Source organism: Phyllobates terribilis, unplaced genomic scaffold, assembly GCF_046119375.1.
Source record: "Phyllobates terribilis strain yellow unplaced genomic scaffold, ASM4611937v1 Scaffold_3__8_contigs__length_932513732, whole genome shotgun sequence".
NCBI classification, from domain to species: Eukaryota; Metazoa; Chordata; class Amphibia; order Anura; family Dendrobatidae; genus Phyllobates; species Phyllobates terribilis.
The window spans coordinates 878,914,495-878,938,586 of record NW_027362763.1 but is presented as its reverse complement, the minus strand read 5'-3'; the positions used below and the strand labels follow the sequence as shown (position 1 = coordinate 878,938,586).

Sequence of the window (24,092 nt, the reverse complement as noted above, 5' to 3'; positions counted from 1 at the left end):
TCTTAGGTGCAAATTTAGACTGGACAGTCTTAAAAAGCTTCAGATTTATCAAAGTGGTTCATGTTGTTTGATAAATCTGTTTAGTCTGGTTTATAAAGAAATCTAAATGTGGAGGACAGAGCGCACAATTGGGTGATATCCTATGGAGGGAGAGTAGGTACGTTTTTAGTTAACTCTCACAAGCACAACTCCTATGTAGGCATGAAGAAAAACAGCTACTGCTGCCCCGTGGCTGGAAGATGAATCCTCCAGGAAATACTGGATCCAGTTGGATAAACCATGGTGGGCTGCGCTGCTGGAGTAAACCCATTCTTCAACAGTGCTGATAATAAGTTTTTTCATTTACAACGCGTTTCAATGCTGTATCGGCGTCTTTATCAAGTGAAAAAAAGAAATATCCACCACATTTGTTTTTTTATCTTGATAAAAACGTCGGTACAGCGATAAAATATGTTGTGAATAAACAAAAGTATTTTCATTGTTGAATAATCGGTTTGCACCAGCAGCACAGTCCATCTAACATGTTTTTTACAACTGGATCCAATAGTCTGGGTTATGTCATCTGTTATTTGACTGACTACACCAGAAATTTGTGACAACATTTTGGTGCATTTTTTTGGGCTTGTTTCAGCATGTTAACTACAGCCCTTTCTTGGTAATCCTTGCCTCTTTTAAGCAAAGCCACATTCCTTGACTTGCAAGAAGTTATGAAAGACAGGGTTTTTTAGCTCAAATTACATAATTCTATCTTACTTAACTACATAAATAAGCTCCATATTCTTTTATTTTACAATATTCACTTGATTTTGTTCAGCAGAACATTGGGTCTTCTTCCAGTAGTTTTAGGTGGTCTGCTGAGCAAAACATCCACTCTGTTCATCAAAGACCTAAATTAACCCAAGATTGACAGACAAAAAAAAGGAATCTGGCTGCCTTTATTGGCCAGTCAGTCACCTGTCATAAATCCCATAGAACACGTCTGGGCTATGCTTGACCGTGCAATGAGACAGCGAATGCAAACCTGTTTCCTGTTGAATAATTTTAGAGATTTTGCATGAGAAATGACCCAACATTACCCTGGTCAAGGGGTCAGCTCATTGATTCCATGCCAAATTGATTAAATGGGGTTGTGCACTACTAGTCAACCCCTTCTAACTACTTAAAGGGGTTGTCCCATAAACAAAGTGCACTTGAATCAATAGATCTTGGAATAAAAATAAGTTTCACAATTAGATGTGTTTCCTGTCCTGAGAAAATCATCTAAATGTGTCCCTGCTGTGTACTGTGTAATGGCTGTGTCTGACCGTGTACAGGAACATGATCTGATCATACCACAGCTCCTGGGCAGGGGAGGAAGGGAAAGACTATACAGACATTACAGCAGAGGATCACAGCTGCTGGTTTCTGTAAGGAAAAACATTTCTCTGCCTGTTTAAAAACTTTTTCTTACCTCAGAAAAAGAATCTGCTGTGATCCCCTGCTGTAATGTCTGTATACTCTTTTCCTACCTCCCCTGCTCAGGAGATGTGGTATGATCAGACCATGTCCCTGTACGGTCAGACACAGCCATTACACAGTACACAGCAGGGACACATTTATAAGATTATCTCAGCAGGGAACAATTTTTAACACATCCAATTGTAGAACTTAATTTTATTCTAGATCTATTAATTAAACTACATGGAGTTCTTGGTGTTTAGCACATCCTGAGAAACCTGTGGTCACAAGAAAATATTGTTTGGTCAATGCACATACACACTCAAAAATGTGTCCATGCAGCTTAAAGTTTTCTTACTTTTTCTCCTAATCTGAATTTGCTCCAGCTTTGGAGAATATGTTATGTTAGGTATGACATGAGGCCGGTATCATGTATTGAACCAGGACTTTTCAAGCTTTTTCTACTGGAGCATCATCAGGCCTAATAAGGTGCAAGTTAAAAATATCTCTTATCTTCTGTCCCTTGAAGTCTATAGAGAATAAAAACAAAATGAATCAAATAAATTGATAGACCAGGGATTGTGACAGCCACAGAAAGGGTTGTGCAGTTTACCATAATTTATGGAGTGCAATACACTTTGAGATTATTGTATTGAACCAGGTCATATTCTTTGCCTTCACAATTAGTGATGCCTTTAACAGGTTTTATTTTCAATTATCTTATTAGGGAATTCTTTATTTAGAGCAGTCCCCTGTATACAAGGCAGAATGGCTATAAAGAGGCCCTCTACCTACATTAGATCTACAGTCCATTGATTTTAATAGCAATGGTGAAATGCCTCATTTCCCTTGTGGTGGTATCATGGGAAAGAGGTGGGAAGCAGTGGAAAATTATCAAAATGTGTTCCTTTATTCAACCATTTGTTGGAACAGTGTAGTCGAAATTCTTTAGCAAGCACACTGTTTTGTTCTCAATTACATTTACGGTACTTCCCTTCTAGTTTAATTGTACAAGTCACAGATTTTTTTTTATCATTTATAACTGATAAAACAATGATTAAGCCTCACATTTCATGTGCAATTGAATACAAGCTATTTCCCTTTATTATCACCTATTCTGTACCACGTAGACACAGAGTTCATTGTCGTTCGGCTGCTTCACTGGACAGGAAATCTGCTGGATGTAGAGAAATACCTCTTATTTATTACAAAAGTTTCAGCTATTAAAAGTTTGAGAATTCTTAAAGTGATATCTCTCTGAATAAACAAGCAGTGTGACACCCACCCATGGCCTAAAGCAACATTACTACCTTAATTCAATTTCAATGAGAAAAGGTAACTGCTGTGTCTTCCTATAGAGATTTTCAAATGTGGTGCAAAATACGTGCATGAAAATCGGGGTTTCTACTCTTGGACACTCTTGTTAGCTCCTGTTGTCCTTAACATCGCACCAAGTGGTCAGGCATGGAATTACAAGTTAAAATTATCATGAAGTTGTCATGATCTATAAATTATACAGATTGGCATAAACACATACAGTACTTAGTAACTAGACGTATTGAATGGAGTCAGCATATTTTCCTGTCCTACCATGAATGACACTAATTTAAATATATATTATGAATATATATTCTTCGTAATCACCAATGAGTAACTTAAGTTACCTCTCCCCTTTCCGAGCATTACCGCTATTTTTATTATCTTGCACTAGGCTGCTTTTTTAGGGTGGTGAAAGGTGCAGTCTGTTTGGGGGTCGAAACATCACTTGTCTTTGAGTAGTTTGGAATTAATGACCAAGGGCTCGTTCAGACATCCATTTTTTGTGTACAAGTGCCATCCGTGTTTTTCACAGATAGCACTCATACCTACATTAGTGATTGGGGTCATTAACATGTTCGCTTTTTTTGCGCCAAAATCACGGACAAATGTCCAATTTTGATCTGAGTGTTGGATCAAATTCAGCATTGCAAGTCTATGTGTTTGTGATGCCATCTGAGTATGGTCCAACTTTCACGGACTGACAGATAGGAGAGGGTGAAACTTTTTTTTTACATACCATAAAAACAGGTGAAACTCGGACCAAACTCTGATGTAATTGACCAAAATCACTGATGAAACTCGGTTAGTTTTTCTCGTATGTGAAAAACACTGACATGTGAATAAGGCCTAAAGAGCAGTATTACTAGCAAGATACTGTAGTCTGCTCTATATTTTTATTATTTTTTTTTAATAAAAATGTGGCATATAAATATATATATTAAAATGAAATATACTACCATATATAAATAGTTTTATTGGCAAACAAAACAAATCACATCTTCTTTGTTCTTTGTCTCCTTTCTGAATTTTGCCTTGTGAATAGTGTTGATTGAGTATGTATCATTAACCCTTTCCGGCAAGCACGCTCGGGTGCTCTCCGAGTATTTTGACATGCTCGGCGTTTCTTTCACTGTCGCCGCGCCTGTAAGTGTTACGACTGTTAAACAGCTGTGACACATGCAGAGATTGAGTCCGAACAGGGATACACGCAGAGATAGCCTGTTCGACACTCAATTTCTGCATGTGTTACAGCTGTCTAACAGTCGTAACACTTACAGGCGCGGCGACAGTGAAAGAAACGCCAAGCACGCCAAAATACTCGGAGAGCACCCGAGCATGCTCGCCGGAAAGGGTTAATGATACATACTTGATCAACACTACTTGTGAATAATGTATAAAATAAATAAATTGAACTGTTTATTTGTTGATAAGTTTTCATCCCATTCTGTAACTTTTATGTCCACATCATTTTGTATAACTTAATCAAGGCTTTGATGTGTATCGCTGCTTTCTTAGGGTTGGCGAAAGGCAAAGCACGCTGGAGAAGGAGCTAAAGAACTTCCAGGTCTTGGTCAAGGACCATGAGAACTTCATGAAGTGGATCCAGGAAGCTGAGACCACCGTGAATGTCCTCATGGATGCATCACAACGTGAGGGCGTCCAGCAGGATGTGAATCGCTTGCGACAGCTCAAGATGCAGCTGCAGGTAAGGCCCACTATGGGAGATGAAGACCATTCTCTTGTTCGAATTAAATGTTTTTAAGCTTTTATATTTCATTTGGAAATGTTTTAATGTTTTGTGGATCTAAAATGGAACCCTTATTCTAGATATTCGTCTGGTGTGTAGTTTTTTTCTTTCTCAAACTGTATAATTTAATTTGCAACCTGTAATACTCTATTAATAATAATGCTAAATTCCGATGAGGTTCAGCTGTGAAAAAAAAGGTTGCTTTCATTATGTCTTCTCTGGATTTCCTCAGGGTGAGGAATCAATATATGTCAGAAAATATTACATTTGTTTTCTGCTGAACAATCCCGGTGGACCAAAATATTGAGCAATGGCTATCAATAATAGAAAAAATAATAATTTTCTCTTACCTTGTGAAGATGATGTTGTAGGTGGCAAAGCATTGATCAATGTCTTTCTGCAAGCACTTCTGTTTGTATGAGAAGTGCTCCCTGTTTTCCATTGATGGTGTATTAATAGTTAATTTGTGTAATATTGATGGGTCAGAACTCATTGCCCTATGTTGAACTACATTTAAAAAATACATCTATTGTAATGTCCAATCTTAAAAGCTTCTGAGGAATTTGCATGATTCCTAAACACAACATATCAGTTATGTGATACTCGGGTCGTACATTAAAATATATAATATTTTCCATTAAAGTGGTATTGTCATTAGAAATTAGCGAACCCGAACGGTTCGTACCGGAGAGTTAGTGTGCTGTGCTATACACCGAACACGGACTTCTCCCGGTAGTCCGTTGCAATGTTCAGAGTGTCGGGGGAAAGTCCGTTGCAGAGAAAAAGGGAGGGATGGAGGGAGAGAGAGAGAGAGAAACGGCACCAGAACCCAAACTTTCACAGGTCCCTACTTGTCATGTCTCCTGACTTATCTGTTCCTGTAAATGCTTTTAGATTCTATGAAATCACATCTTTTCTATAACTCAGTGTTCTGCTGTTCCTCTGTTATTCCTCCTGAATATTTATAAATAAATTGACAGCTGGGTGTTCCCATTCTCCTTTCCAAAGGGAAGTCTCCCTGCCCACTCAAGGCTGATTGGCCCTAAACTGGGTAATATTGTCCAATGCCCCTCCTTTCTTGTCACACCCACTTGTAAATTTATTCATAAGTTCCTGAAAGGAAAAATGTAAAATCTGCCATCTGATTTTTATATGTAGTTTTCTGACCACATTGTGTGTGCAGTCATTAAAGGGATTCTACACCTTTGGGGACATTTTTTTTCTTACTTACATGCATACAATTGAGGCTAAAAATCATTTTTTGCCTTTTGAGTTTAATTACAATTTTTGCATCGTTTGCAATATCATTTGTATATCCGTTTTATTACGATGTCTATTGCTGGCTGCAGAACGAGTTACCGGGGTCGGCCTCATTGTCTTCATTTTATCAGATGTGTTGGAGACATGATTGTGTGGCCCTTAGTATTATAGAGGTGTGACAGGTTCTCCTCCTGCTCTCCTGTCCATACAATGGCTGCTGGTGGAGGAGCAGTGACCAGACCTGTCCATCAGTCTCCTCCAATAGAAAAGCAGCTTTCTCTTGTGAGGTTTTCAATTAGAGGAGGCTGATGGACAGGTCTGGTCACACGCTCCTCCACCAGCGGCCATTGGACTCAATTGCAAAAATGATTTTTAGCCTCAATTACATTCATTTTTAAGTAAGAAAAAAAATATTGACCACAAAGGTGGACAATCCCTTTAACTAGGATTTATGTTGAAATGTAATTTTCCTTGAAATTAATGATACTAACATTGTCAGGATCATATTATTCACACTTCACTTCTTTATTTTCCATACGTAGTGTGACTTCTGAGACTCGTTCAGTGTTATTTAGTCACATTTGATGAGTATGTAGAATCGGTCTGAGCCCGTACTCAGTGACAGCTAATGATTGAAATCTGTGTGGTAACTGCATCATTGCTAATGAATCTTGACATTAAAGAGATGTTAATTACCTAATGTCTCATGGTCAAGTGGAGTGCGATACCCTTGATGGTAGCTGCAGTAACTAATTTGTATCTTCAGCGTTTTACCTGTCTGCTAAATATAGAGTAATTACTATGTATATTCGACTATATACATTACCCAGCGTATACTGCAATGCCACCCTACACCAGCTGGCAGTATGCATAGGGTCCTGACTTAATCAGAAGTTGGAGTATAAGGTTAAGTTCCCGCGATGAGTATTTGCTGCCTTTTTGATGCTGCGTATTTTCAAAAATTACTTGTCTTACAGTTCCAGCAAAGTGGATGGGATTTATAGAAATCTCCGGCCCGCTGTGCTTTTTTTACGCTGTGCAGACTGACATGCGGTGCTTTTTTGAGATCCGCAACATGTCAATTTCTCTTGCAGTAAATATGCGCTTTATTTGCATATTTTCCCCATAGATAAGATGAGGAAAAGCTGCCTATAAAAAAATCACATAAGAGGTTTCAGTGTGTTTCCGCAGCAAAAAGACACAAGAAACGCCTGCAGATTACATGACTTTATCAATAACGTTTTATTAAAGCCAAATAACCGGAAGTGTTTAAAACAAAGCAGTTTTATTTAAAACATGACGTACAAAAAGGAGACAAAAACCGCAGCTGAAGAAACACAATAAAAATTCAAGTTACCAAATTTAGCGAATTGGTGCAGAAAATCTGCAACATAAAAAACCCACCAAATACTCGTTGTGGTAACGTAGCCTTAGGATTTTTGATAGATTTCGTCCTACGACCCTGCAGTATATTGCTGAGCAATGTTGATGTCAGTCTTTAGTTTGCCTGTGGCTATGATAAGACCCCCTTGCTGATGGGCTGGTATGTACCCTTGAGACTGAATGCCCAGACGTTTCTCAGCTCTATTTGCTTTTCATTACCATCATCTATGGTCCATTCAGCCAATTTTATTCTAGTTTTTTCCCATCAATAGGATAAATAGAGAATAAGGGCTAATATAGCTATACAAAAGTAACAACTTTTAATTTGCACGCTTGGTGACTTTTGCATTAAAATCTGAAGGCAGTATTGTTATGATTGCGTTATGGCTTAGAAAGCACTAGAATGTCTTTATTGTATGTGATGACGGGACTATTTCAGTTGAAATTTTCCACTTTATCAAAGGCGCTTTAGTTACACAGCTAATAATCTTAACACTGAAAGGGGTGAATTAATTATCTTCTGTACTCCAAAAACTGTCATTAAAAATGTGCTAAACCTCGACTATTTTGCGCAAAAGTTTATGGGGTTAATTCATTAAGACTGGCACTGCTTACACCCATCTTAATGAAGGGTTCACCGGAGTAGGATGTGCCAAATTTATTTTTGTTCATTTTACTTTGCTTGACTTTCAAGTGTTTTTATTGTCTTTTTTATGTGTTTTGGTGCAGGTTTTTTTTCTTATGATATTTTGTACGACCATTTTTCCTAACGTTTTTGAATTACCATACATAGAATATGCTGATTTTGATGAAAACGCCACTAACACTAAAAACAGTACCAAACAGCACTATAAAAACAAACACAAAAAAGCCCACTTTGTATGCAGACTTTAGCAAATGTTTTTCTTGGGCTGACCCCTTAACATGTAAAAAATCACAAGCCATAAAAGTCCTGGTATTACATGCTGCCCACTTAGGTCCTGCAAAAGCACCTATAAAGGGACTCTGCCTCACTTACTGGAAGCTTGCTGTTGTTTTGATAAAATCAGTTTTATCAGCAGGAGACTATCACTACAGGACTAGTAAACCTGCTGCCATTTAGTCCTCAATAATAATGAGCTCTGTATAACCCGCCTCAAAACCACTGATTGGCAGCTTTCTGCCTATGCACAGTGTACACAATGCTGCCAATCAGTGGTGTGGGTGGGGTTATACAGAGCTCAGCATTCAGAGCACATGTGGATCTGCATCAGATAAAACCGTGATTTTATCAAAACTGTAACCAGCAGCTCAGTAATTGACACATCACTGGAATCAGGGTTTCTGCCCTACATCATGCTCCTTGCAGATGGAGTAGCAGAAACCGGGTGATAGATTCCCTTTAATATTTCTAAATGACAGCAGTAAATTGTTTCCCACATTTTCTTCTTACATCTGCAGAGCTATTTGTAATAATCTTTAGCACACGTGATTATTACATGCAAAGCCCAGGTATTCTGACCACCAGCCAACATAGATATTTCTGCAATTCTTAGATGTTCCTGGCTTTTGGCTGCAAATGTCATGTTTAGTTACGCTGAGCCGATGTTGCCTTAATTTTGAATGTACTGATGGTTTAGCTGTCCCTTGTCCAATCTTATTAACTTGAGAGCATTCGCCGTTTTCTTTTCCCTGGCAAGGATTCATTATGTGAATGTTTTCTGAGTAATTCTGGCTTAACTCGTTGCTCTTAGAAACTGATGTTTTGCCATTAAAATAAACAATATAAGTCAATTGCTCCTTCCAAATTCTAGATATAGGTATATACATAAAAGTCCAGCTTACCGGTTACCCAATACTATTTTCTTGGCTTTGTAGATTTCCAAAGCGTGTCTAATATTCAGTGAATGGCAAAATTGATGCTCGTCTTTACAGACCCCTTCCAAATGTGCCCAGAGAAATGAGGCTACAGTGAATTAGCCATCTAGCTAGGCATGGCTTCAAATCAATGGCTGTATTGTGAGATTTATGTATTCTTCATTGTACATTACTTGGTGTTTTTTCCCTGCTTATTGTGTTGGATACTTCTCTTAAGGTCAGATACAGATGACCATTTTCTCCACATTCCAGAAAATCAGTCTGATTATGCTGACCACACGCTGACCACACGCTGACCACACGCTGACCACACGCTGACCACACGCTGACCACACGCTGACCACACGCTGACCACACGCTGACCACACGCTGACCACACTCTGAGCACTATCTGATCACACTCTGATCACACTCTGACCACACTCTGACCACACTCTGACCACACGCTGATCACACACTGACCACACGCTGACCACATGCTGACCACACGCTGACCACACTCTGACCACACGCTGACCACACGCTGACCAGATTCTGATCACACGCTGACCACACTCTGATCACACTCTGACCACACGCTGCCCACACTCTGCCCACACTCTGCCCACACTCTGCCCACACGCTGCCCACACGCTGCCCACACGCTGCCCACACGCTGCCCACACGCTGACCACACGCTGACCACACTCTGACCACACTCTGCCCACACTCTGACCACACTCTGACCACACGCTGCCCACACTCTGACCACACTGACCACACGCTGACCCACTCTGACCAGATTCTGATCACACGCTGACCACACTCTGATCACACGCTGACCACACTCTGACCACACGCTGACCACACGCTGACCACACGCTGACCACACTCTGACCACACGCTGACCACACTCTGATCACACGCTGACCACACTCTGACCACACTCTGACCACACGCTGACCACACTCTGACCACACGCTGACCACACGCTGACCACACGCTGACCACACGCTGACCACATGCTGACCCACTCTGACCAGATTCTGATCACACGCTGACCACACTCTGATCACACTCTGACCACACGCTGCCCACACTCTGATCACACTCTGCCCACACTCTGCCCACACTCTGCCCACACGCTGCCCACACGCTGACCACACGCTGACCACACGCTGACCACACGCTGACCACACGCTGACCACACGCTGACCACACTCTGACCACACTCTGACCACATGCTGACCCACTCTGACCAGATTCTGATCACACGCTGACCACACTCTGATCACACTCTCACAACACTCTGAGCAGAGTTTGATAACCGTTTGATCAGAGTGTGATCCGATTTTCTCGGAGGTGGAGAGAATAAAAAAAAAAGTTTCTACACCTTCTATATAATGTCAGTTCTTGAAAATCAGACCGCACTCGGATGTCATGCGGTCTGATTTTTTCCACGGACCCATAGAGTTGAATGGGCTAGTGCCATTTGATACTTGGAGGCAAATTGTGCATGCTGTGATTTTTTTTCTCGGACCAACTTGGTCTGAGGAAAAGATCGAACATATTCACAGTAACATAGAATAACATGAGGAAGAGTGCTAACCATCAAAACGATGGATATCACTCGTCCAAGTTATACGGTCGTCTGCACGAGCCCTAATAGAGAATGAAAAGTTAGGAAATGTTAATATTCCTAAATTGTTATCAGCTTCATTTACGTATTGAATTATTGCTCAACATCCTGCCAAAAAATCTCTAAGGCTGTGTGCCCACTATGCTTATTTTAAGCATTTCCGCAGAGGCAATTCCGCTGCAGAAACACTTAAAAAATGCATGGTAGAAGGTCTGCCATGTTCCCCAATGATAATCCGCATGTGCTGTGCACATGCTGCGGAAATTTCCGCTGCGGATTACCATTGTGGAAAAATCCGCAGCACTACCAATTATTTTGCGTAAACGCGGCGTTTTCGCTGCCATTGACTTGCATTGAATCGCTTGGAATCCGCATCACTGCATCTGTACATGCGGAATCCATGCGTTTCAATAAGGAGACTCTCCTCCGGACCCGGGTACCATAGAACCTGAAAAAAAAGAATAAATTAAAAAATAAATATTATACTTACCTTCTGATGGCCCCCGCTGCGCTTGTCTCTGCTTGCCAGCAGCTCGCCGTGGACTGAAGGACCTGCGCTGACGTCATTTAGTCATGTGACGGGTCACGCGACCGCTGACATCGGCAGGTCCTTAAATCTACCGCGAGCTGCCGGCAAGAGGAAACAGGGACGCCAGGGGCCATCAGAAGGTAAGTATAGATTTATTTTTTATTTTTTAACATTCTTTCGGTCACACTATATAAATCCATGCCGTGATGCTAAAATCGCTTGGAAAGCGCTTGTCAACCCACATGCGGAAATGCAAGTGAAGAACGCTTCACATCAGCATGTCCCTGGCAGGAAAACGCATGTACAATCCGTATGTACAATCCGCATGTACAATCCGCATGTACAATCCGCATGCGTTTTTTCTGCCAGGGAGATGCAGAAACGCTCAGGAAAAATCCGGAGCATTTCTGCATCGTGGCACATAGCCTAAGTCCATCTCAGCCACTCCTAATCAGCCATTGCCATACTACAACAGTAAAACAGGCTGATTAGCTTTCAAAAAATGAGGATTTCCTGTATTTTTCCAGTTCTTATTCTCCCAGTAGGTGGCACTGTTATTTAGCAGTTTGGAATTTGATTCTAATGTTGGCAGTATACAGTATGTAAGCAATATGACAGGCTCCATTTAACCCTTCACATTTCATGGCCATTTTTTTGCACTTTTTTTATGTCTTGAGGCTTTTACCAAAAAAAGCCTCCAGACATAAACAGACAAGATCAGGCTAAAATGAATACGGTGCATTTTAAAATTCACTTCTCACAGTATTTTTCAGCTCTCCTCATTTACCTTTCTCTTTTCTGTGCTCCCTTTCTGTCTTGTTGGTAGTCTGTAATACCTGATCAAGTGATTCTAATGCAGGTGATGCCTGTGAGCGGCCAATGATAGCGCCACTCGCAGGCATTATCTGCAACATAAAGTGTTTACAAAAAGTCTTAGGGGCCCCGGGGGGATACATTGCGGGGGTAACCCTAAGTAGTGTACAACCCCTTTAATTTTCGGTAAGGTGGCCAAACAGAATTCTAACGGTATTAACCTTCAAATTAACCTTATATCTGCATGTTATTAGCATTTGGGGACATGAAAGGTATGTTAGACATTAACCACTTCACGACCTTGGACGTATAGGTACATCCAAGGTTGTATGCGGGCTCATTATCAGAGCCCACGTCTTTCCCCGCACATGACAGCTGATCTGATCAGCTGTCATGTGCCTCTAACCGCTGTGGGTGAATCCGAGGTGCACTTATGGCTGTTAACCAGTTAAATGCCGCTGTCTATCACTGACAGCAGCATTTAACACGTGCCGAGCGGAAGTGTGTCACAAGTCCCGCCCATTGACGCCCCTGTCACGTGATCGCGGGGTATCGATGGGTTGTCATAACATTCGGGGATCTGCAGAAGACCCCTGTGCCTGTCATTGTGAATCTCCTGTGAACGCCGGCTCATGGCCAGCATTCATAGGAGATTGTGATTTTTGCTATTCAAAGCAGGGCTGAAGATGACCAGATGATCACAGTTTCAGGTCTCCTAAGGGAAATATTGAAGTCAATAATAATAAAAAAAAAAGTTTACAAAAAATGAAAACAAAAACAAGCCCAAAAGGCTATGTTCACATGTTGTGTTTTTGTTGCGTTTTTTTGCTGCTTTTTTATGCAAATTTTAAGCTGTGTTTTATAGTACCAGCAAAGGCTATGAGATTTCAGAAATCTCCTGCACACACAAAAAACGCAGGTATCAGGTTTTGCTGTATTCTTGGTGCAAAATCCTGAGGAAGTTGAATCATGCTTTTTTTATGCACTAAACTTTATCAGCATGCACAGGAAAAACGCAGTATAAAATGCAGCACAAAAAATGCAGCAAATACGCAGCAAAAAACGCAGCATAAACTGAGCAAAACTTGCTTTTTGTAAGCAGCTTCTTTACTGCCAAGAGAGCAGGTTTTGCCTGCAGAAAAAAATGCACCAAAAACGCAACGTGTGAACATAGCCTAAAAATCCCCCTTTGCCCCATTGAAAATAAAAGAATAAAAAAAAATACATGTATTTGGTGAATGTGCGATCTATCAAAATACACAGTAAATGAGTCAAATTGGTAAATGGCGTCATGAGAAAAATATCTAAACACCAGAATTAAGATTTTTTGACCGCCACAAAAAGTGAAGATTAGATTTGTTTGCTGACCCAGTGGTAGCTGGTAGAAAGTTTGGAGAGCAGCAAGGATTGGACAATTTGTTGTTTTTTTTTCAACCTTTTGTTAGCCCTTGAAATAAATGGCGGCAAAGGGCTTTTGTGCTGTTCATAATATATAAAATTCAGCTCTTGTTTCACTAAGCTGAATGTTCATAGTAATGGAGATATTGGGGATGATAGATGGTGACCAGCTTTATTCTGTAGGATTATTGACAGATAAAATCCCTGTCCTTCATACCTTGACTTTTCTCCACTAAGAGCAAAAATTCAGATTGTTAATTTCTAAATAGCTTACCTATGGTTGATATGACTTGTTAGCAGCAACACGGGTAAACAGCAATAAGGGCACTTGTCCCACCATCCTTCTACTAGCTGTGCAAATGACTGCTTGAGCGCACTCCCACTGATAAACAGCACCCATGGCACATGTCACTCTCACCAATCCCTACTAGCAACATACCTGCCTGCTACTATAAATACTAACCTGCAAACAGAAGTAAAAGCTTATACTAAAAATGTAAAGTATATATGCTGTTTCTTTTAACTTTTCAAAATGATAGATTCCTGCTCTTCTTTCTCTGTAGCATAGAGAAAGAAACAGCAGCAGCATGGAGGATATTATATAGCAGTACTGAGCTGTGTGGCTGTGAATCCAGCACTGAAGTGAATCAAATTTGCTAGAAACTGTAGCACAATCTGCCTCTTTCTGCCTGAACTCTCTCTGTGTCTAGTGCTCCTTGCACATCCCTCTTCGCCTCAACATAGAGTTTAATAGAACCTGTAACCTGACACTTTTATGTGCTGTATAGCTATGCTATTCATTTGGGAGCGATCTGAGGTATCACAGGAACCGTTTATATTTAAAGTCTGGCTGGTTTATTTCAGTCCTCATAAACCACATCACAGGAAACTCAAATATAACCTTTGTCCAGCATAAAACTAAACAGAAATCAACAAGTCCATAAAATAGTGCTGGTTAGCCCGCCTGGCTTAGAGTCCAGCTTCTCTAGGAAATGCACACAATCCAGGAGATCTATACACCTCCATATACACAGCCCTGGGTGAAACAAACAGCTCTCAATTTACAAAGAAAACCACACACAGGTGTGGAGTTATGGTGAGCAGCCATCTCTCCCAACTCATCAGCTGCTCACAATCAATCTTGTCATGGCTGACTAACCACTATTAGTCCTATATGTACTAAAGCATTACTCCAAGTTTATCTCCCAACCACTAGGCGTCTGACAGCCACCTTACAGCTGACAATCCGTTTTACTTTGACCAAGGGCTCATTCTAGAGTAATTTTTTTAAAGCATGAGAATAATGGATCGAGTTTCATCAATGACTTTCATCAGCGTGTCATCCGAGTTTCATCCGTTTGTTCCGATTTTCATGAGTTTTTCTCAGATGTGAAAAAAAAAAAGTTTTTCCAATTTTCCAATCCAACAATCTATCAAAATGGGACTGCACTCGGGAGGCATTTGAGTAATGTCCGATTTTTTTCACTGACCCATAGACTTGCATTAGTGACTTTGATCCAACCCTCCCATCAATATCAAATATGTCTCCGCGATTTTGCTATTGAAAAATAATGGACGTGCGCCATTCACTATCATAGGTACAAGTGCTATCCGTGAAAAACACAGATAGCACTTGTATGCTAAAGAAACAGACACGTGAATGAGCCCTAAGACAAATCTAAGTTATTTTTACGGGTAGAAGACGAATTCAGGAGATGGGAGTAGGAGAAGAAGTGGCTCATAAGTGAATAAAGAAGCAAAATTCAGGGGTGACATATATGATTATGTTTCTTATATAATGTCACAGATAACAGCTGGGGGAGTCACGCAGATCCCACCGCTGCCACCAATTTGTCACGAATAACACTGGGGAGATCACACAGATATCACTGCTGCCACCAGTTTGTTACGAATAATAGCAGGGGGAGTCAAGCAGATCCCACCTCTGCCACCAGTTTGTCAGGGAACGCAACTCCACTACCTCTAATCGTCAGGACAATTATGCAATGGACTGACGAGAGATGGACGAGGCAGCGGCTGCTTCCACTACTAGGCTGGTTATTGGGGAACTCACAGTGAACGTATGGTACATACACCTCCAATTCCAACTCATGGAATATACTGTATATATGCCCCAGTACAGTCACTGCCAACTCCACAATAACAAAAGGAATCACTAGTGGCCCCCACCAATCGTTTATACAGGCCGATTGGACATCCGTTTCAGGAAGCATATGGCTTCAGTGGTGCGATTTGCAGAGCAAGAGGAACAGAGCTATTAAATTTTATATATTTAATCTGGAAAGGATAATGAAAGAAAAGTACTAAGCCTGATGTTGCAGGAATTGCTCTTATCTTAATGGAGGGAAGCGATTTAACATAGGGAAGCATAGGGAACCTTCTTTTTAACATATTTATTAATGACCTTGTAGGGGGCATACAAAGTAGTATTTCAATATTTGCAGATGACACTAAACTCTGCAGGGTAATCAATACAGAGGAGGACAATTTTATATTACAGGAGGATCTATGTAAACTAGAAGCTTGGGCTGATAAATGGCAAATGAGCTTTAATGGGGATAAATGTAAGGTAATGCACTTGGGCAGAGGAAATAAAATGTATAATTATATGCTTAATTGTAAAACACTGGGCAAAACTGTCACTGAAAAAGACCTGGGTGTATTGGTGGATGACAAGCTCACGTTTGGTGGCCAGTGTCAGGCAGCTGCTGCAAAGGCAAATAAAATTATGGGAGGCATTAAAAGAGGCATAGATGCTCATGAGGAGATCATAATTTTACCTCTATACAAGTCACTAGTGCGACTACACTTAGAATACTGTGTACAGTTCTGGTCTCCGGTGTATAAGAAAGACATAGCTGAACTAGAGAGGGTGCAGAGAAGAGCGACCAAGGTTATTAGAGGTCTGCGGGGTCTGCAATACCAAGACAGGGTATTACACTTGGGGTTATTTACTGTGGAAAAAATAAGGCTTAGGGGTGATCTTATATGAGGGGACAGTACAAAGACCTTTCTACTGATCTTTTTACTCTGAGGCCTGAGACGGGGACAAGGGGGCATCTTCTACGTCTGGAGGAAAGAAGGTTTAATCATAATCACAGACACGGATTCTTTACTGTAAGAGCAGTGAGACTATGGAACTCTCTGCCGCATGATGTTGTAATGAGTGATTCACTACTAAAATTTAAGAAGGGCATGGATGCCTTTCTTAAAAAGTATAATATTGCAGGTTATACAGTACAGACCAAAAGTTTGGACACACCTTCTCATTTAAAGATTTTTCTGTATTTTCATGACTTTGAAAATTGTACATTCACACTGAAGGCATCAAAACTATCAATTAACGCATGTGGAATTATATAGTTAACAAAAAAGTGTGAAACAACTGAAAATATGTCTTATATTCTAGGTTCTTCAGAGTAGCCACCTTTTGCTTTGACTGCTTTGCACACTCTTGGCATTCTCTTGATGAGCTTCAAGAGGTAGTCACCGGAAATGGTTTTCACTTCACAGGTGTGCCCTGTCAGGTTTAATAAGTGGGATTTCTTGCCTTATAAATGGGGTTGGGACCATCAGTTGTGTTGTGCAGAAGTCTGGTGGATACACAGCTGATAGTCCTACTGAATAGACTGTTAGAATTTGTATTATGGCAAGAAAAAAGCAGCTAAGTAAAGAAAAACGAGTGGCCATCATTACTTTAAGAAATGAAGGTCAGTCAGTCCGAAAAATTGGGCAAACTTTGAAAGTGTCCCCAAGTGCAGTTGCAAAAACCATCAAGCACTACAAAGAAACTGGTTCACATGAGGACCGCCCCAGGAAAGGAAGACCAAGAGTCACCTCTGCTTCTGAGGATAAGTTTATCCATGTCACCAGCCTCAGAAATCGCATGTTAACAGCAGCTCAGATTAGAGACCAGGTCAATGTCACACAGAGTTCTAGCAGCAGACACATCTCTACAACAACTGTTAAGAGGAGACTTTGTGCAGCAGGCCTTCATGGTAAAATAGCAGCTAGGAAACCACTGCTAAGGACAGGCAACAAGCAGAAGAGACTTGTTTGGGCTAAAGAACACAAGGAATGGACATTAGACCAGTGGAAATCTGTGCTTTGGTCTGATGAGTCCAAATTTGAGATCTTTGGTTTCAACCACCATGTCTTTGTGCGACGCAGAAAAGGTGAACGGATGGACTCTACATGCCTGGTTTCCACCGTGAAGCATGGAGGAGCAGGTGTGATGGTGTGGGGGTGCTTTGCTGGTGACACTGTTGGGGATTTATTCAAAATTGAAGGCATACTGAACCAGCATGGCTACCACAGCATCTTGCAGCGGCATGCTATTCCATCTGGTTTGCATTTAGTTGGACCATCATTTATTTTTCAACAGGACAATGACCCCAAACACACCTCCAGGCTGTGTAAGGGCTATTTGACCAAGAAGGTTAGTGATGGGGTGCTACACCAGATGACCTGGCCTCCACAGTCACCAGACCTGAACCCAATCGAGATGGTTTGGGGTGAGCTGGACCTCAGAGTGAAGGCAAAAGGGCCAACAAGTGCTAAGCATCTCTGGGAACTCCTTCAAGATTGTTGGAAGATCATTTCCGGTGACTACCTCTTGAAGCTCATCAAGAGAATGCAAAGAGTGTGCAAAGCAGTCATCAAAGAAAAAGGTGGCAACTTTGAAGAACCTAGAATATAAGACATATTTTCAGTTGTTTCACACTTTTTTGTTAAGTATATAATTCCACATGTGTTAATTCATAGTTTTGATGCCTTCAGTGTGAATGTACAATTTTCATAGTCATGAAAATACAGAAAAATCTTTAAATGAGAAGGTGTGTCCAAACTTTTGGTCTGTACTGTATATACTAGATTCCTTAATAGGGCGTTGATCCAGAGAACTAGTCTGATTGTCGTATGGAGTCAGGAAGGAATTTTTTTCCCCAATGTGGAGCTTAATGTTTGCCGCAAGGGTTTTTTTTTGCCTTCCTCTTGATCAACATGTTAGGCTATGGGTTGGACTAGATGGACTTAGTCTTCCTTCAACCTTAAAAATGTTACTATGATTAAGAAAATGGTACACTCTTACAACGAACTATATCTTCCAGAAATGAACAATGACAGAAACCCAAACTCCGATTTTTATTAGCTCACGGTTATGCCTTCATACCTCGCCTTGGTGAGCTCATATGGGGGCTGGTTAAAGGATGTGCTAGATCTGTTAGAATTTTATGGGATCCCTAACTTTCAGGATATCTTTGTCCCTGGATGTCCCAGGTGGTAGAAATTGTCATGATGTTTCCTATCGCAATTTTACCTTTCTGTATAGATAAAACATGGCATGGATAGCATCATCCATCAGACCAATATTAAGTTGGAGGGGTTAGAATGCCTTTATGGTGATGTGAGTGAATGCACTATGTTTGTCCCTTTTCTATGATGCCGGAAATATATGTCCCATAAATATTGGATTGATGCAAACCCCAATATTCATGACTGACCACTGGCTCCAAAATGTCTCAGACAAGCCCTTTAACAAACGAAGTTCTTGCCTTGTAGGTGTATTTCACCTCTGAATAAACAAATTCTAGTCTTAGTGACTGGTTCTCAGAGCAGATATCTGTTGTAATGATCTGTTCATGGCAGGAGGTCCCTACTTTAATGGAGGTTGAACTGTCAGCTCTCTCTCACTTCCCCAGTTATAATTAGCTTCTCTCTTCCTCAGCTATAATTAATCGCATATGTTCTATGTGAGGCTGATATGGAGATGTCTTTATGAATTTTTAATTTTTCTCTACGACATATAGATTTAGGCATAATTTATTAAAACAAATGTGAGAATGTGAGTTTTGTGCTTCTTTATAAATTGTACAGACAGAGAGATTTAGCAGATTCTCTGATATAGCTAGAGTTTTGCTATGATATCCACACCACATCCTGTGAGCTATACAGTAGGTCATGCTTGGTACTTGATCAGATTACTTGACCTACATCTGATTGCTAATGGACTGTCAGAGCGTCAGCATGTATAGACCCCGATTTCACCTCCCGCTGTCGTCCTGAACAAATCTGATTTGAATACTGAGTAAAATCCACAATCCGTGATGCTTTTTCTTTGCCAGCTAAGTCCGGTGTTATGTTAACATGGATTATATAACGCAGGAGAAGTAATATGCTTATTTTTACACCACTCTATGGTTTGGAGAACATAAACATATCAATTTTGCAATATGTTCCAGCAAGAGAACTGTTCCTTTAACGTTCTGTAATCACATGTATCCAGTGTTTGTGGTTCAATGCTACATTTCATTTATATTCTTTTGTACACTAAATCATTAATTCTGTAATCTTGCAATTTTGCAATCAGAGAACCTTGTTTATGAGGAGCCCTTTAAATAGCTGTTAAATAGCTAACGTGTGTTATAAAGCATCAGGAGGGGGTTAGTATTGCAAAGTGGGGCACTGAGGGAAAAGTCTGCATGTGAATAATTAGCAGCTAACGTATGGCTGATAGAATTAGTCCGGCTATGTCTCAGGACTCTTCTGTAGATTCCTACCAGCCTGCTATTCACTCATGTGGAGCTGCATTCAGTCAGAGACTAGCTGAAGGAGAGAGCACATCTTTCAGTAGAAGGGTGCAAGCATCTCCTCTTCTCTCTGCCCTTGAGTCCAAAGCCTCTGCTTGGAATATACTACAATTGTAGATCCATCATCTGTTCATCGGGGACTCTTCAACATATCACTGTCCTAATGTTTCCAATCTTAAAGTCACATCCTATTGAATGGGACGCACAAGGATAAGCGAGCATTTGGACGAGGCAGCCTGCCTCAGCTGTTTGCACTAGCTGCCTTTCCCGGAGCTGGCTTGTAAGGATTTGATTCCAGGAAATTAAACTTAGGAGATGCAATCCGCTTCTGTCTTTTCAAGCAGTGTGGGGTTTGGTCTCCTTAAAGTGATTTTTTTTTTTATATATATATTTGGAAGCGAGCATGCTCAGACAGCTGGCAAATGGTTGTCCAGTGACCATGAGGGAATGATTGCCGCTTTTCATTTATAATGCAAATTCTGAGGTGCCTCCAGAAGTGTTGCAAACTTAAAATGATGGCTGTGGTGAGAACATCTCTGCAGAAAGTTGTTGTTTTGTTGCATCACTTGCAAAGGATGGCAGTCTCTTCTCCAAGGTACCAGAAACTCTGCAAGGTAAGTTGGTTAAAGGGGGTGCCCATTTTACTATGACCTCTCTGCTGGAAAAAAGCGCTAAACTTGTGCAGAACTTCATTGATTGTATGTGTTTGCTGTAACGAATGGTTACAGTATTGACGATGGCAGCAGAGCTGAGTGTGTCAGATGTAGCAGAGTCAAGTTTGTGATTTGGCATAACTCATCGTAATATTTATGGTTTTACATAAGACTTGCATTAAAAATGTATGTATTTTTGCTTACGTGCATATTGAAATTATATTCCACAGCGCTTTACAGACATTATCATCATTGTCCCCATTAGGGCTCTCAATCTAAATTCCCTATCTGTATATCTATGGAGTGCTGGAGGAAACAGGAGAACCCGGTGAAAACCCACAGAAATATGGGGGAACACACAAACTCCTTCCTCTTCTACTACTTTATTCTGTTTCAGGGAGCCATCACATAGCATGTAATCCAGTCCTCGAGTTACAGAAGTTACAAGTCAGCTGGAATACATTGTATATGTTGTTAATGTCGTGATTATTTAACTTAATATCAAGTTTGCAGACTAAACATATCACAGCAGTGTATCATTTAGGTGTGGGGTCTCCTTTAGTCATTTACTTAACCTTACTGGCAAGCAATGTCTGTTCTGCTCTATTGACTGCTTAAATGGGTCTTCTGGTATATACAATTTATCACCTACCCACTAGATAAGTAATATCTATTAGATCTATGTTGGTCCCACTACAGGGCCCCCATCGATCGTCACAATACTGGACTTTTTCTCCCACTCTCTTACAGCTGCGCAACTACATCCAGGACTACTTGAATGGAGCACAGTGCTCGGCAAGCTTCATCACTGGCATAGACTGAATAGAGCACAGTGCTCGGCTAGCTTCATCACTGGCATAGACTGAATAGAGCACAGTGCTCGGCTAGCTTCATCACTGGCATAGACTGAATAGAGCACAGTGCTCGGCTAGCTTCATCCTTGCCATAGATTCTGAATGGAGCACAGTGCTCGGCTAGCTTCATCACTGGCATAGACTGAATAGAGCACAGTGCTCGGCTAGCTTCATCCTTGCCATAGATTCTGAATGGAGCACAGTGCTTGGCTAGCTTCATCATTGCCATAGATTCTGAATGGAGCACAGTGCTCTTCTAGCTTCATCATTGGCATAGACTGAATAGAGCACTGTGCTCTTCTAGCTTCATCATTGGCATAGACTCTAAATGGAGCACAGTGCTCGGCTAGCTTCATGCTTGCCATATATTCTGAATGGAGCACAGTGCTCGGCTAGCTTCATCATTGCCATAGATTCTGAATGGAGCACAGTGCTCGGCTAGCTTCATCATTGCCATAGACTCTGAATAGAGCACAGTGCTCGGCTAGCTTTATCCTTGCCATAGACTCTGAATGGACACAGTGCTCGGCTAGCTTCATCATTACCATAGACTGAATGGAGCGCAGTGCTCGGCTAGCTTCATCCTTGCAATAGATTCTGAATGGAGCACAGTGCTCGGCTAGCTTCATCATTGCCATAGATTCTGAATGGAGCACAGTGCTCGGCTAGCTTCATCCTTGGCATAGGTTCTGAATGGAGCACAGTGCTTGGCTAGCTTCATCATTGGCATAGACTCTGAATAGAGCACAGTGCTCGGCTAGCTTCATCCTTGCCATAGATTCTGAATGGAGCACAGTGCTCAGCTAGCTTCATCATTGCCATAGATTCTGAATGGAGCACAATGCCGGCTAGCTTCATCATTGCCATAGATTCTGAATGGAGCACAGTGCTTGGCTAGCTTCATCATTGGCATAGACTCTGAATAGAGCACAGTGCTCGGCTAGCTTCATCCTTGCCATAGATTCTGAATGGACACAGTGCTCGGCTAGCTTCATCATTACCATAGACTGAATGGAGCGCAGTGCTCGGCTACCTTCATCCTTGCCATAGATTCTGAATGGAGCACAGTGCTCGGCTAGCTTCATCGTTGCCATAGACTCTGAATGGACCACAGTGCTCGGCTAGCTTTATCCTTGACATAGGTTCTGAATGGAGCACAGTGCTTTGCTAGCTTCATCCTTGCCATAGACTCTGAATGGAGCACAGTGCTCGGCTAGCTTCACATTGGCATAGACTCTGAATGGAGCACAGTGCTCGGCTAGCTTCATCCTTGACATAGGTTCTGAATGGAGCATAGTGCTCGGCTAGCTTCTTCATAGCCATAGATTCTGAATGGAGCACAGTGCTCGGTTAGCTTCATCCTTGACATAGGTTCTGAATGGAGCATAGTGCTCGGCTAGCTTCTTCATAGCCATAGACTCTGAATGGAGCACAGTGCTCGGCTAGCTTCATCCTTGGCACAGGTTCTGAATGGAGCACAGTGCTCGGCTAGCTTCATCCTTGGCACAGGTTCTGAATGGAGCACAGTGCTCGGCAAGCTTCATCATTGCCATAGATTCTGAATGGAGCGCAGTGCTCGGCTAGCTTCATCATTGCCATAGATTCTGAATAGAGCACAGTGCTCGGCTAGCTTCATCCTTGCCATAGATTCTGAATGGACACAGTGCTCGGCTAGCTTCATCATTACCATAGACTGAATGGAGCGCAGTGCTCGGCTACCTTCATCCTTGCCATAGATTCTGAATGGAGCACAGTGCTCGGCTAGCTTCATCGTTGCCATAGACTCTGAATGGACCACAGTGCTCGGCTAGCTTTATCCTTGACATAGGTTCTGAATGGAGCACAGTGCTCGGCTAGCTTCATCCTTGCCATAGACTCTGAATGGAGCACAGTGCTCGGCTAGCTTCACATTGGCATAGACTCTGAATGGAGCACAGTGCTCGGCTAGCTTCATCCTTGACATAGGTTCTGAATGGAGCATAGTGCTCGGCTATCTTCTTCATAGCCATAGATTCTGAATGGAGCACAGTGCTCGGTTAGCTTCATCATTGGCATAGACTCTGAATGGAGCACAGTGCTCGGCTAGCTTCATCCTTGGCACAGGTTCTGAATGGAGCACAGTGCTCGGCTAGCTTCATCCTTGGCACAGGTTCTGAATGGAGCACAGTGCTCGGCAAGCTTCATCATTGCCATAGATTCTGAATGGAGCGCAGTGCTCGGCTAGCTTCATCATTGCCATAGATTCTGAATGGAGCACAGTGCTCGGCTAGCTTCATCATTGCCATAGATTCTGAATGGAGCATACGCACGTGACTTGAACTCCTCTTTGGAACAGTCTTGCAACTACTGGATAATTAGGAAACAAGTCCCCAATTCTGGTGATCAGAAGGTGTCACAAAGGTTGGACCCACAGAAATCTAATACTTATCACCTATGTAGTGGACAGGTAATCACGCGTGTATACCAGAATACCCCTTTTAATATTCACATACTGAGTGTTGCTCATTCTTTTTAGACATTTTGAGTAATTTTAGATAATGTTTCTTACATGTCTTTTTTTAAAGACCTGAATGTAAGCATTGGCCAGATATAGGAGGATTACGTTCCCAGGCATT

At 41.5% G+C, this 24,092-nt stretch overlaps 1 protein-coding gene across 5 annotated transcripts in view; it reads left to right on the top strand.

Annotated features, from left to right (window-relative positions):
* The window catches only part of UTRN (utrophin), a 768,906-nt gene that overhangs the window by 346,393 nt on the left and 398,421 nt on the right, over nucleotides 1-24,092 (top strand). For 4 of the 5 annotated variants that reach the window (XM_073672652.1, XM_073672651.1, XM_073672650.1 and 1 more), the window contains one exon: nucleotides 4,273-4,462. In XM_073672652.1, the coding sequence (XP_073528753.1) occupies nucleotides 4,273-4,462 (190 nt within the window). Of the gene's footprint in view, nucleotides 1-4,272; nucleotides 4,463-19,998; nucleotides 20,585-24,092 lie in introns of those variants that run through there. The other variant, XM_073672654.1, reaches the window with a different exon arrangement.